Source organism: Epinephelus moara, chromosome 18 (assembly GCF_006386435.1).
Source record: "Epinephelus moara isolate mb chromosome 18, YSFRI_EMoa_1.0, whole genome shotgun sequence".
In the NCBI taxonomy this organism is placed as follows: Eukaryota; Metazoa; Chordata; class Actinopteri; order Perciformes; family Serranidae; genus Epinephelus; species Epinephelus moara.
In genome coordinates this window covers 19,095,977-19,111,702 of record NC_065523.1, presented here as the reverse complement: position 1 = coordinate 19,111,702, position 15,726 = coordinate 19,095,977, and the positions used below count along the sequence as shown (strand labels likewise).

General features: G+C 38.5%; 3 protein-coding genes across 5 annotated transcripts in view; 1 reads left to right on the top strand and 2 right to left on the bottom strand.

Annotated features, from left to right (window-relative positions):
- Positions 1–4,592: 4,592 nt before the first annotated feature.
- On the bottom strand, positions 4,593–7,605 carry snrnp25 (small nuclear ribonucleoprotein 25). The gene is made up of 5 exons (XM_050069047.1): positions 7,167–7,605; positions 5,355–5,445; positions 5,163–5,268; positions 5,001–5,075; positions 4,593–4,903 (listed from the first exon to the last, which is right to left on the bottom strand). The coding sequence occupies exons 1-5, from the start codon at positions 7,380–7,382 to the stop codon at positions 4,846–4,848; spliced, it is 546 nt and encodes a 181-aa protein (XP_049925004.1). The 5' UTR covers positions 7,383–7,605; the 3' UTR covers positions 4,593–4,845.
- Positions 7,606–7,792: 187 nt separating this feature from the next.
- Positions 7,793–13,007, top strand: polr3k (polymerase (RNA) III (DNA directed) polypeptide K). Its single transcript, XM_050069169.1, has 3 exons — positions 7,793–8,060; positions 8,223–8,310; positions 11,121–13,007. The coding sequence occupies exons 1-3, from the start codon at positions 7,950–7,952 to the stop codon at positions 11,246–11,248; spliced, it is 327 nt and encodes a 108-aa protein (XP_049925126.1). The 5' UTR covers positions 7,793–7,949; the 3' UTR covers positions 11,249–13,007.
- The window catches only part of cdip1 (cell death-inducing p53 target 1), a 10,890-nt gene continuing 6,680 nt past the window's right edge, over positions 11,517–15,726 (bottom strand). For all 3 annotated transcript variants that reach the window (XM_050069165.1, XM_050069167.1, XM_050069166.1), the window contains one exon: positions 11,517–13,265. In XM_050069165.1, the coding sequence (XP_049925122.1) occupies positions 13,154–13,265 (112 nt within the window). In that variant the 3' untranslated portion in view covers positions 11,517–13,153. The remainder of the gene's footprint in view (positions 13,266–15,726) is intronic.

Genomic DNA, 15,726 nt, shown 5'->3' with positions numbered 1-15,726 from the left:
TAGAGCCTGGTCTCATTCCGAAGTCGCCGAAAAACATCTGCATGATACGTGGCTAGCTGCCATTATAGTTTAACAGCACCTGGTAGCATAAGGGGGAAACATGGCGTAAAAACGACGAAAATTAAGGCGGCGAGGGTCCCATGGTCAGTGGATGGGTGCAACAAAATACTGACTTTCACCTGAGAGGGCGCTGTTCATGCCCCGTAAGATCCTTGAGCCAAACCCTGTTTTTTTTGCCTAAACCCAACCATGTGAGTTTGTTGTTGAAGGGGAAAAAAACTTAGATTTATTTATTTTGAGACTGTATGTAAATGTTAAATTTCCTGTGAAAACGGAAATAAAATTTGAAAGAAGACAATGCGTGTAACAGGCAGCACGTCAACAGCCAACGCACCCGGGGTACCTTGCATGTATGTGGACGTGGAAAGTCCATGACCAATCGTGATGTGTGACGAGGTCGGAGTGAGAATGTGTTGTAACATAAATTGTAATTTTTTAAAAAATAGTGCCACCAGAAGACCAGTGCTCACTTGACGTGTGACATACCCATGACAAAAAACACTATATACTAGTTTATCACCAAAAAACTGAGGTGCCAGTATGCATGAATAACAAAAGACTAAATATTAGTTTAGCCTCCACAGTCAGCCAAGATGGTCTATTATACATCTCACACACATTGGCACGAAAAGACCAACAAAGAACTGACCTGGCTGCCTGTTCTGTGTAATTTGAAGCCTTTTAAGGTGTTTTTGAGCAGCATTTCACCAGATGACTCGGCAGTACTCCAGGTGTGACAGAACGAGTGACTGAACAACATTGTGTTATATTTGTTTTCTGTTTCTGTTTTAATTAGTGCTTTTTAAAAGTACCAATGTATTGGGGTCCTAGGGGCCATAGTCAAAAGCCTCCAATTCTGCCAGTGAAAACCGCACAGTTGGAACTATTAACTGAGTTCATGTGTGCCATGGTAAACATTATAATTCAAAATGTCGCACTGAAAGGGGGTAGAGGCACTCTGACAGTCATTTTGAAGGAGACAGACATGTAACATCCTCATGTGCTCTGTTGTCAACCCTACATACTGTTATTCCAAATGTAAAATGATGTTCAAAATCAACTAACTTCACTTTAACTAAATAATAATGATCTGTTTTTCTCAATTAAAGTCCGTTCTCACTAGATGTGACGACTACAAGTGTGACAGGCAAATTGAACAGTCAAATGGAGCATCTGTATGTTATTGACTCACCAGGGACATTAGGTGGAGGCTCAACATAGAATATTTTGGGTTCAGGCTCAGCAGGCATAGTGATCTCACTGGGGGTGAAACTGGCCTCTAACAAAACAGAAAAAAAAAAAAAAAGTTACAAAACCAAACTATGATGATGAGTAATAATTTGCCGCAGTAAAGTTGGTCTCACCTTTCTTGGAATATTTTTCATCTTTGGCATTGAGGATGTTGTCTTGATGTTCTTGGAGCTTTTGCTTCTTTTCTGTTAGGTGTTTCAGGTCAGCATCAATGCTGTCAATCTCATGATCATATGCCGCTGCGCCCTCTGGCAGAATAATTACATACTCATATATGTGAAACAGCGGAGGCAAAAAAACAAAACAAAAATATGCAAAAGACTTGAGATAGCCACTTCATTTTCATGTTGCAAACATCTGTCTCATTCTTGAGACTTTCGTTCATACTTCACCTGTTTGTTTGAATTCAATCCGATTCCTCAATTCCTGAAAAATGGAGTTCATTTTTTTCCTTTCTAGAAGTTCTCGTCTCTTGATTGAAAGAGATTTCAGCTCTGTAGCTATCATCTCCAGCTTGCTGTCTTGGGAAGTCATGATGGATGCTGAAGAGACACAGGGAATGAGTGGATTGCTGTTAGATTATAGGTCTGATAATTGGGTTACTGTATGTTTATACATGTTTAGGGTGCAAAATGTTCAGTACTGATGCAGTTACGTCTGAATGTGCCAATTATATAGGCATTATTAGTGGTTACCAGTCTCATAGACAGGGTTAAAAGGGTCCTGCTACTCCAGCTAGTCGGTTCAGAAGGCCATTATCAGCCTATTAATGGCCGTGTTTATCCTTAAGGCATTGTTAAGGTTCGATACGTATGCAGACACGTCCATACTCTGCGTTCATGTCATGCTGACTCGTCTATATTTGTGTACCTCATTTGAGAGCTTAAGGATACTGATGAAACGGTGCAGTACCACTGGAAATTGTGGGGGCAGTGTAGCCAATAATTCAAGCGAGACACGACCACAGGACATGATGAAGACTTTTTAAAAATGGCAGAATTTTTTGTAGAGCAGTTATGTGAGTTGGTCAAAAAATCTGTGTGATGTTACTTTGCTCGGGCACAAACACAAACAGTAACTATGGAACAGCTTTGAAGAAATTGGACAGGAAATAGAGTTGAACAGTGGTGAGGTAAAAGTTGTGCAGCCCCCTGGTGGATGTATCCATGCCAACATAGAGGGAGCATAAGGGTAGTCACAGTTACATTTTAAATGGATGTATCTATTTTCGCGCAAAAAGGGAGTATAAATGATCTTATGCGTTGACGTAGGAAGTCAGGTGATGTAATGTTGGTATAGAGTGAGAAAGAGTGAGAAAGTCCACCTCTGGAGGGAGTTGTACATGGTAGTGGATGGGTCAAACAAACACAGGACTTTCACCCAGGAGATTAAGGTTCATGTCCTGTGTGAAACCAAAAGTCAACGTTGACTTATTTTACCTATATAACGGATATCATGTAACATTTCATTAGTAAAAAGCATAGATATTTTAAGTGATTTTTCTAAACCCAACCACACAATGTCGGTACCTAGACCTCCCACTTAACAAAGACTAAAAATAATGATTGTAGCTACCGTGACGTCACCCATTGGTTTGTGGACTCCTGTTTTAAAGACTTGAATTCGGCAATTCAGCCATAATCATTTAGTTTTTTGGAGCCAGAAGTGACCATATTTGGGCAAAAGGGTAGCACAGGAGCGAGGGCTGGATCTGACGAAGAGGCCAAGGAAACTACCAGCAGACAGCCTGTCACTCAAAGCGGCCCATCCTTAATTATGCATGACTTTGGGCCTTAATAAAACATAAACAAATGAGTTATATAAAGATTCACCCCCTGTACAGTTGACATGAATGCTGACATTAGGTATAGAGATCAAAACTGTCTTGTACCAGGCTGTAAACATGTTTATTCTTGCTGTAAAGCTGGGCATTTTAACATGGGGGTCTAAGTGGATTGACTGGCTTCTGGCACCAGCCTCAAGTGGCCATTTTAGGAACTGCAGTTTTAGCACTTCCATGTTGGCTTCATTTTTCAGCCCCAGAGGTTGCCGCTTGGCACCTTATGGGCTCATAACAGCGTTCTTAACTTAGTAGTCGATGTAGCAGGACCCTGCTAAAACCACTATTAATGCCCATTTAATGAAGTGATAACATTCAAAAATGGGTGCATTATCATATTATGAGACTTAGCAGGCTTCTTTAGCATAATTTGTTCAACATGAAATTAACACAATACTGTACAGTGGAGGTATAATATATAACTCTGCAGACAGCGTTGGGTTAATCTCAAATGAAAACATTGTTAAATCTACATAGGCAAATCAATTCCCAGGTTCTGTTTGCATATTTCTCTCTTATCTGTAATATGGAACATGGACACATTTCACAATTAAAAAAAGGCAGACTAAAAGTATGTAATAAAAAGAATCTTTGTCGTGATGCCTGTCATTTATCCATTTATGGCTGAGGAGGAATAACAAAAACAGTGAGTGGGTGGTCGACAGTGTGGTAGTGTATCTCCAAATTGTCTGCCATGAAGAACAAATTTATATTTCCATTTTCTTTTTTCTCAATATTCTAAGACAGTAAGTATGTTGGACTCTGGTCCCGGCTTGTTTTATTTTATGTTGTCTGGTAAGCCCACACGGGCTGGGCGTAACTATTTGCATAATACAAAAATAAAAATGGCCTAAATCTATAAATGAAACAAAAAAGTGCTCACACACTGTCCACTGTACCTTTAGTGCATTTTATATCAAGTCTTAGGTTGAATTCATACTTAAAAGACTCCTCAATGGCATTTTAAGGTGGCTGGTTAGAAAACTTACTATCTATGTACTAATAGACAGTTGACAAAAACCTTATAAAACAACTTCTGGTTTGAGTGAGCAAAAGTGCCAATACAATAACTTAGACTTTCGTTTTCAAAGCAACACATAAAAAAAATTTCCAGCTGTAACTGCACCGTGCTCACTACTACACTATAAGAAGTTAAAAACATTACTTAATCATCCCAACTAACCGAACGAAGTCTTGTTTCAACTGTATTAAAAATAAAATTATATAAAGAGAGTGTGTGTTACCGTATATCCTCAGTCGTTCTCAGCGTCTCCTGTCCAGGTAACATTCAAACTAAGTCAACAAGGGCAGGTATTGTTCAGTCATACCAGGGAATATTCAAATTCTCAGGTTACAACTGCCCTCTCTGGAAAATGTGTCAGGATGCTCTTGTTGAGATGCAAGCAAAACACAAACACACACAACAGAAATAAAAACAAAATACCGTAATATAGTTTAATGTTTAAACACAGCCGTACAAAATCACTGCGCACTGGCAGTAAAAAAGCTCCAGATATCATATTTACACGCAGCCTCCTGGAGAAGCAGCTCAGCTTGTAATGTCCACAGCAATGTCACAAGACTGCCAAAACACTTGAAATAGTCTTTCAATCATGAATACTGAAAATAATTTCAAGTCCGCCAGGCAGGTAGCACCACTGCAGGAACCGGTGGGTTTTTTTTACTGTGATATTTCACTTTTTCCTGAGTCTCTTCATGAACGTCACTTCATCTCTGTTCCTGATCCCGTAGCTGGAGAAATACAGAGAGGACGAGGAAATAAAGTCAAACGGCGCTGATGATAACATCATCACCACAGGTAAACGAGGTGATTATTTCCCACACTTACTCTTTAATCCTCATCTTGTCGTCCTCGAGCTTTTCCCCCTGAAACACCAACTGATAAGTTCTCCAAACATATCTCCTGTGAAAGAAAGGAAGCAAACATTCACATAAGAATCCTAAATCCCTTTTATTTTCTAGTGTTTGATGAGTGTGTTTGTTTGTTTACCAGCTGACATGTTTCACTCCGCCTTCACGCTGTTGTTTCAGCTCCATGAATCTGCGAATGGCTTTCTTCAGGTCAAGCACGGTGGCATTTTGCACCACCACAATGGCTATATTTATAAAATAAATGATTATGAATACAACATGCTATGATAATATGCTTCAACATGAAACAACAAACCATCTCAACACTTACGCATTATCTCGCCATCTGCCTTTAAAACCCTCACAGTCATCGCCTGGCCGTACTCCAATGCAATCTGAGAATTCACCTCCTCCAGAGTCACCTAAAGATAAAGATGATTTATTGATAATGTTCATGACCAAGTTTTTGAGGACTGGAAGGACAAATGAGGGCCCTTGTCAGAGAGTGAATGTCATAACATACTTGCATAAACAAGTGCGCCATCTTTCTGTACTTCAGTTAAAATGATCCATGTCCAGTATTACAGATGATTTGCTGTTATACTAAGTCTAACCTCCAGTACTGGAAAAATACAAATTTGATCACATAAAAGTGAGTGCAGAGCAGCTGAGGTGCTGGTCTGCATTTTACCCTGAACGCTAACCTTTCTAAGTAGTCGGCTTAAACACAATTTGTCACAGAATATGACCCTCAGCCGTGGACTAAATGAAAAAGTTGACCTGCTGTAAATAATCTTTATATATCACACTTAATCACACTAATACACTTATTCAAGCATTTGATTGGTTGTTAGACAGAGAGCTAACTGCCAGTCATTTTGATAAGGAACTAATCATTGTCACCCTGGGCTCTGTGAATTTATTTAACATGTTTGATAGACTATATGATTTATCCATTTACAAAACAACAAACAGACTAAACAATAATGTCAGGTGCATCTGTAAATGAAACCAATTACAAAAAAAAATCAAAAAGGAGTTAATTTCATCTAAGAAAAAAAAGATTCTTAGAATCTTTATTCTGCAAGTTACGTCTATTTAAACTCACATCTCTGCAGAAAAGGTGGATGAGGGGTAGTCATCTTAGACTTTGTGTTTTGTCAATTCAATTCAATAAGCTTTATTGGCATGACATTTCTTACATGTTGCCAAAGCACAAGTACAATCTAAGATAGGGAAATTCAAAAACAATTAAAAACAATGCATTATTACAAATGCATACACATACATTTTAAAGGAGAAAAAAGTGAAGGAGTAAATAAAAAGGCAGAGTGTGATCTGTGGTGAGATGAACCATATGTTGTTGTGTTGGTTGTCTCTTAGGCTGTGACACACACTGACTATCTATGGTGCTGATGCTATTTTCTCCAAGCAGATGCTGCATTTAGTCTGGTCAGAGAGTGAATGAAAATCTTGGAGTTTTCATGCAATTTTTGTTAAGAACTTTGTCCTGGTGTCTTCCTGTGTGCTACATTATAGCAGGAGATGTTGCTCTGTCTCCACCTGTCTCTGAGGACAGAGCTGACACAGCAGCCAGGTCTACCTATGTCTGTCTCTATGTCCAGGCTGTGATCACTGAGTCTGCACATAGTCAGTATCTTTCTCAGTTTCTGATCTGTCACAGCGGCGATAGCTTGCCATTGTGTACTGTCTGTTTAGGGCCAAATAGCATTGAAGTTTGTTTTGGGTTTTTGTGGTAGATGTCTAATAGTTGATGTTGTTTTCTTTTTCTTTGGCTATAATTTGGTTGGGCTGGATTGTGTGAGGCTTTGTGCTGTTAGAGGAGGTGAGCCTCAGGACCAGCTGACTGAGGGGACTCTTCTCTATGTTCTCCTCTTGGCAAAGGAGAGCCTTGTAGTGGCAGGAGATGTCTTAGACATTCAATGTGGAGTGGGAACTATATTTTACCACGTTTGAGCATTACCAGCAAAATTAAACTGAAACTAAGGGACTCCAAACAAGTTTAGAGACATTGCAAGAAAGATTAAAGGAATCAGGATGTATTCAGCCAGGAGTGTGTGTGTGTGTATGCATACTGCATGGTGATATTTCTGTGTTTTAATCACAGACAGATCAAACCAACCTGGATTGGCAGATCACAGAGTAAAGGATCCTGCACCAGTCGAGCCAGTCCCTCCTCGAAAATATCTAGGATCTCTGAGTGAGGAAGAGCCTCCTCATCTTCCTCCTCTGCGTCTAAAGCTGCCATCTCTGTCAGCTTCTCTTCTTCCACCTCTTCAACCTTTACAGACGTCTCCACACCTCCGACGCAGGTGTCCTGACTCTGCTCCTCCATCATTGAGCCCGGTTTGTCACGTGGGAAATGTCAAAACTACTTAAAATAAATAAATAAAGATATAAATAAACACGAGTGAAAAATACTAAAACATTTTAGCGAGACTCTGGCTCAACTAATGCAGCTGACAAACATTTCTTTACTGAAAACTGTTCGCTGAAAGGAGCCATGAAGTAAACAAACACTGTGTACGGTAAAAATCGCATACCTGAAGGCAACCGTAGCTCAATGCAAATGGTTCCGCTTCGTGAACGTAAATTCAGACCCCACTTTATTATTTTATTGGGTAAACATGTGTATTATATTATTATACATTATTCGTCGTGGATACTATTTCTGGAGTGGTCGTAAAATGAATATATAACCACATCCTCTCCTTATATTTCGTTTCCCGACGAGCGGTAAAAACGGTAGCACCTACTTCCGGCAGCCACTTCCGCTGCTTCACATGGACCAAACTGTGTACAGCAGGGAAACTTGAATATTTTGCTAGCTGCGTAAAATATAGCGCTCATATTCAGTCTGTTATTTAGTTTGTAGTTGTTAGATAAATATTTATTACCGGCTAACATGCTGCTTTTTTGTCCAACCTGCGGAAATGTTTTAATAGTCGAGGAAGGACAGAGGTGTATGAGGTTCGCCTGTAACACCTGTCCGTATGTCCACAACATCACAAGAAAGGTGAGTTATGTTGTTATCACTTCACTTCAAAGTCGTATTATTAATAAGTATTACTGTCTAACATTTTGTATTTTGGTCAAAAAAAGATGCTGCTCCTTGGCTCACAGGATGTGGCTATCGTGTCTGTGTTTGACATATATATCTATATTTTTGTTCCTGCAGGTAAACAACAGGAAGTATCCCAAGATGAAAGAGGTGGATGATGTTCTGGGTGGAGCTGCAGCTTGGGAAAACGTGGACTCAACTGCTGGTAAGTGACATTAAAATTAATGGTGTGCAGGCTTCAGTTTATCACTGCATCAGAGGCCAGTGATCCTGGGTCTTTTTGCCTTGATAAAACTGAAGCAAGTGTTTTCTGTCATGTCAGAAATCCTCCATGGTCTCTGTTATATACGGCATGTGGTTTATATTATCACCCAGAATTTTTGTACTGGTGTTCACCCCCACTTGTCCACAACAACACCTTTAACTTTCCCTTGTTATGCATGTTTACTTTGACACATGACGTAAAGTACTCTGCAAAATAATAACCACTTTGATGTTTTCACCATCTGTTGTGCTCCTAAATTAAAATGTTAAAATTATTACAAGCTGTTCATATTTATCTGAGATTTATACAGTGTGTGTTTTTTTAATTAATACAATAGTAATAAGTAAATTGTGTTTATTAAGGCGAGACATGGCATGCAGTGGTCAATTTTGAGGTTTTGGGCTAGTTTACTCCTTGAATATGTATTCTTTCAAACTGCTATAAAGAAAACATTCAAATGATACATTTAGACGTTTATTTTAATACATTTAATCTACTTGCGGCAGTAAGTTTCTCCTGAATTTACCAAGAAGTTAGCATTGTGCAGTGTAGGCCAATATGTTTATTAGTTGGGTTACAACACTTGTAGGCCTTATATGCCTGTCATGTTATTAAATGATCAATTTTCATGAGCTTGAAATATACTATATTGTTATTACGAAGGGCCTGAACATTTATTCTGTTTGTGAGCAATTGTTTCCAATAGAAATGTATTAAATTCCCCTATGCCGTTTTCTCAAAATGAGCTTTTTGTCATACTCCAAGCCGAACATCGCAGCCTCTGTAGCACCTATGTACACCAAACTTTCCAGTTATACACCTAGCTATATTCTGAAGATATATACAGAGGGATTTGTTAATAAATCATTCCTAGCCTGATTTATGTGACATTTTATTCACCAAAATATGGCGAAAATCGATTTTTTTTTAAGGTTATATGGACAGTATATTTTGATTTTCTAGGTAATAAAAGCAGATATCCTTAAATCCCTTTTTTTCATGTTATATGTAAACAAAATGAAAAAATAATTTTGCACCTGGCTTTATCAGATGCTAAAATATATGCAAATTAGCGCATATTTAATGATATAATGTCTAATTTGCATAATTAAACATTAAAATTGTAAAAACTTGTAATACATTTTTTTCATACTATTGTACGTAATCAACTGGGGAAGTTTCATGATGATATCTGTTATTTTAACATTTTACCCTATTCACCTGTTGTGTCTCACTTTAAGAGATTAAAATTACAGCCTGAGGTAGACATCTGAGCAGCTCAGCCTTCTGCTGTTTTATAGATGTTTGATATTGAAATTGAACAACCCATAAGTTAATAATGCCGCGTTTTATTATGTGCTTTATTACACCTGTATGTGCACGTGGGTACACAGAGTCTGCTATCAGCTGCCTATAAGATTCTGTGGAAGTACTAAGGCTTTAAAATGTGAGTAAATTCATTAGATAATCATCCCTTAGTTACACAGAGAGGACGTCAGGTGTGTGTTTTACAGTTACAGAATTACTGTGTTGTCAAACTATATCGCTGTCAAGGGCAACAGATTGTGATAATATCAATACTCCGGGATTAATCCATCAAGAAAACACACCTGTAATAATAATCTCATATTTCTGACTTTAAACTGTCTTCAGAATCAGAAATGCTTTGTTGATCCCCAGGGGGACACTGTAATAGGTCAATCACTCTGATGTCAAGCATAGAGTTGTAGAAGTAAAAATAAGGAGTATAAAAGTATGAAATATGTCAAATTTAAAAATAAAATATATGCAATATGCTCCAATGCTTAACACTGGTATGTATCACACATAAAAATATAAATATTTATAGTATGTAAAGTGTGAAAATAATATAAAAGATGTGCCTTATGTTACATTACAGTGTATGAAACTAGTATGGAACATTTACAAATATAAAAATACATGGATTATACTACAATGTACAACACACTATTTCACATAAATAGAAACAAGAATATGTGCATCATATGATAAATATACATTAAAGAGTGGTATTGGTAAGAATACATTAAGATACCGAAGAATATTGCACGCTTCGCACGCATCTTACTCCCCTAAAATTTGTTGAGATCCATTATCAGGTTTTACATTTAAAAGACAGATGAACTCTAAGTTGCAATGATCTTTTTTTTTTTAAATAAACATACAACAAAATATTTCTCGCTATCCCAAACACTGGTGCAAAAAAGGGTGTGCATTACTCTGCATGTCCTATTTTAGTTCATTGCAACTTATTTTTATATAGCTACAAATGTGCAGTTTCTTTATTTTGAAATTATTTTTAAACTTTAAATTTGTGGACCTAAACTAAAAAAAAAAAAAAAATCAAATTTCTTATATTTACGATCATTTTATGCACACGAAAATACCAAAAGTCAGTAATGGGGTGTCTGTTTTTTTTTCTTTGCACTGTATAACACCGTTGACCTTTCTAGGAAAACCTCATTCCTCGAGGGTCTGTTATAGTTGGCAGAGCTGTTTTGGTTTTCAAGCAAAGCTTCGTAAGAATACATTAAGGCTGCACGCACACACAGATTTGTTTTTCTTGGAGACGATCCTGGTATGAATGTGAATATTAATCAGGTGAGCTTTTACAGCTGCGTTGTCTCATACATGATGTCCTCTCCTTTACACAGTAGAAACCATGTATGGTAACTCCAGGAGTTGTGGTGATTCCACACTGACACTCTGTACTTGCCGTGTGTTCACAGAAACCTGTCCGAAGTGCGAGCATCCTCGGGCGTATTTCATGCAGATTCAGACCAGATCAGCCGACGAGCCGATGACGACTTTCTACAAATGCTGCAACGCCCAGTGTGGACACAGATGGAGAGACTGAAACCTTGTGCACTTTGAAAATCGTAAAATATATTTAATGCTCATGTGGCACAGATGTGACCCTTATACCCTGTCCTTCATTTTTGAGCTTCGTAAATAGGCTCTGGTAGATATTTTTTTTTCGGCTTCTGATGATTTCCAGTCAGTGCAGTTCATCTTCTGTGTGTTGACACAGCTGAAGAAACTTACATTTTCCTTTTGTGTTTGCAGATATTTACTTACAGAACTCACTTTTTTCTAAATAACATTAAAATGAGTGAAAAAAAAAATCATGTTCTGATTTTTATTGATAAAATAGTACCTGTATACAACAGTCAAACAAATTTTGACTTACATAGTTATACATATCACGGACATTTAGAGAGCAATGCAGACCAGCATTATCCACAACAATGGCATACAGTACTTCGTATTAAAAGTTCAATGCAATCCTTCAACTCAAAATTCACTTTCTTGCACAGCTTAGCTAGCCTCAAGAAGAAAAAACAAAATCAAATGCACATAGAGTCAAGGAACTAGCCGGTGAGAATTATTCGTTTGGATGTGTGGCTCATGCAGACAAACTGCACTTAGTGAGTGAAGGTGAACGGCAGGTCGGGCATGCTGTGATGGCCATACAATGCTCCTTCATTGTTAGTAGTAATCTCTATGGAATCACAATGTTGTTTTGCAGGATGTCTGATACAGTCATTTATTTGTAGCTTATTTCCTAGCGGAGGTCACTATTTAATATAAGTCAAAAGACATCAGTATTTATCATCTAACATGCATCTGAGCAATGCGGGTAATCTTAAAGGTCTGATGCCGCATTAGGAGGGTCACAGCCTAAACAATGTTGTGATGATGATGGTGCCACCACTGTAGTTTGTTTGCCAACATTCTTAACTAGAGAGAGGACATGTGATTGCTAAGAGTTCATTAAGTGTGTCTCCATCAGTAACAGTAAAACTCTAAAGTTTAAAGTCTGACACTGTAAGTCCTCAAAGCCCAAATCTCTCAGACTAATGACAGCTGAGGTTGAGTTTTCATGAATGCATCAGAGGGGGGGTTGGGGGGACTGAATTCCAACTTAAAGTGCATATCTTGGCTTTATCATCAAAATAAGTACATCATGGACAGAGGGCGGTAACTGTTAATCACTCGGCATTTTGTGACTACTGACTGAAGCCCTGAAGATTAATAAATATAGCAAGTAACACCAATCTCGGGCGTTCGCCAAACAAGCAAATACGTCGGTCTATCGAGCTGCGAATGGTTCGTTAGTTTGCTCACATTCGAAAAGGGATAATGATAAAAGGAAAAACTAGATCTGTTAGAACCAAAATGATCATACATGGACAAAAATGTTCACAGTTCTCAATATTAACTTGTTAAAATAATGGATAAAATATCTGAAATAAATATGAGAAAAAACAAAACAAAGCTAACCCAGCATGTTTGTCTTCAATACGCTGCTTCTCAGCAAGATTCACAGATGATTCAAATAAATAAAGTGACCATTTTCACAGCTTTCTCCTACTGAGGCTGTCTATCCAGATTATTTTTTGACCTTTATCATGCATAACATCACAAGCCTTGTCTCAGAGTTTCCATACCGGATCAGATGCACCTGCGTGCAAGCTGCCTATCCATCTCTGTGGATGTTTTTTTTTGTGCCCTACGTCTTCTGTAGTTCAGTGAGATTTGTACATTTCAAATGCATGTTTACACATGAAAGAATTATGCTGAAAGATATATACAGTAAATATTCTGTGAACTAATGAGAGAAAACTGCACTTACAATTTAAGAGGGCTACACGACACTTTGCAAAAATGGGAGGAAAAAAGCCTGTCACTACCAGCAGGAGGAACTGTGAGTTTTATGTGTGTGCATGTACACGTCTCTGTAGCATACAGCTGTCGGTGGTTAGCATATACGCTTGTATGTGTAGATGTAGCCCTTGCAAAAAGGGCAGGTGTGTGTCACATCCTTGAGGTCGTCGATCAGACAGGGAATCAAGCAGCAGCCGAGATCACACCTGAAAACGAGGAACAGATACAAAAAATTTATTCAAAAATGCAAACACCTGCATGTGGTAACAGACAGTACAGTAAGTGCCCAGAAAATAAGAAGTGAAAGTCAAGTAGAAGAAACGACACTTCAGTCTGAGCATGCAGACTAAAGTAACAATGTTATAGCCCATGCATTCTCTGCATGCCTGGGGACAGGCAACATCTACCCATTCAACCGGATTTGAATGAAGTGAAGACCAATAGTTACAGACACACTATTCAGACAGTTGTCAGAGATAGCTCTGTGACGATGCATAACACAAAATAGCTAACCACGCCAACTGAATCAAGAGCACGTCTGCAGTCTTCCTCATGTGTCAAACCATAAACTGGTGCACCTGCTTTGCATATACAGGCCACTGAGAACAGTTAAAAGGCACGACTATGTGCTTGAGTTTCGTTTTCTGACAGTATTTTTTGTACACAGATTTTAATATATTGAAATCTGAGGATTCATCAAAGGATGATCCCTTTTTTTAAAATTTTTTTTGTAATTCTCAATTTTGTTTATTTGTTTTATTTTATTCTTGAATGGAGGGTAGGATGTGTTGGATTGATCAAACCTTTCAGACTGTATTGATGGTTGGAATTTTAATGAATACTAGCCTATTAGATAATGACGTAATAATGAAATTAAGGGTAAGTTTGGCATTTTCAACATGGAGCCGTTTTTCTCATGTTTTTGTGCCCGAATGACTAAGGACAACAACTTCTGATTTTTTTCCGAGTATTGAGCCAGACCGCTGTGGACAAAAGCGGCTAAACAGGCTGCAATGTTACCATCTTAGGCATGTTCGCTCATCAATTTATGTACAGTAGAAGTGCTTGTGTTTGCCACTGACATGTTCAAATTACTATTGGAAGCGTCTGACAACATTTCGAAAGTACCCCAACAGAGACAGGTGTTTTTGTTAGAGTGAGATCCTTTTTGTTTCCCCAGAGACAGTTCCAAACCTACCTGTCACTACCGTCAAACCCACCAAACTCCATTTAAATAAACAGTATTTTTTTTTTTAATTGTAATGCACACTTCATTCAAAGTCAACGGAAACAAAATAAAACTCACAAAAACAGTCTTGGATTGTCTTTCCACTGTTCCAGCAATTGCCATCTCTGGTTTGGTTGACATTAACCCAGTAATTCACTCAGTTAGATATGAAAATATGCTGCCTCTATAAATGCTAAAACTAAGTTAATCAGTCAGGTAGGTTTGGTAGTGGCAATTTTAGGGCCGTTTCTTGTGAAACAAAGATGATCTTATTATTTCATAAAAAGGCTTTCTATACATTTTCAGACACTCTGCGCAGTATACCGGTTCGTACTGAAAACCGTATTTATTTTCATTATATGAATTTTTCATATACTGCCAATACCGGTGAAAAGCCCAAACAACTTCCGGAACATGCGCGGCGGGAAAGTGTTTCAGCGGGGACCCATTTCACTGCTGCACACCACAGGCGTGCTAGAGCTGGCGAGAGTGAGAGCAAAGAGAAAAGTTTAGAGGCGAGAATGGCTGCTGGAGAGAGTCCTGAAAGCGAAGCAACTGTACATGATAACCCAGAAGAACTCTTACCAAAAAGAGCAGTGTTTCCCCTATATGCAACTAGCAGCGGCGGTGCGATGATTTATTTATTTTTTTTGTCTTAGCTCTTTAGAAACTACTGTTATATTATTTGGAGCTACGGACGCTTCATATCCAGGCCTATAGAACAGGTCTATACCTTGTCCTTTTATTAAACAAACTAAATAGCCTCATGTTATTTATCTTATTTACATTCTGTCTCTACATGGTCGCACGTTTACAATTTCTCCTCTGCTCTCTGTATCGCCCCGATGCATGCACACACACACACACACAGACACATGCGCGCGCGCACACACACACACACACACACACGGGTGAGCACACTACAACACGGCCCGGGCCGCTTTTTCCTGACTGAAGCCGACCCGAGTCCGAGACAATTAATAACTTAGCACGGCACTAATGGAGCGGAGCCTGTGTTGCGTTCAGGCGTTGTCACGTAAATAACAAATTCCAGCACTTGAATAGGCCATAGCACAACACAGCAGCATGTCAAGTGGGCCGAACCCGAGCAAAATACCGTCAAATACTGTGAAACCGATATGATTTTAAAAAGAAAAAAAAAGAAAAAAACGTGATATGAAAATGTTGTCATACCGCCCAGCCCTACTTAAAGTGATAGTTCAGGTTTTTGGACATGAAGTTGTGTGAAACGCTGACCATCTGTAGCTCTGATGTGATGGTGTCACTACTCTCAACGAGCCTCCTGCTCTGAGAAATCGCCTGTAGCTTACCGGAGAAAAAGTAGTTCTGAAGATGAAAGGGGGACACGTAACCAAAAGGTTATAATAAATAATTTTAAAACATCCCTGCATTACGTCAGACCTTGCTATCAATTGGGA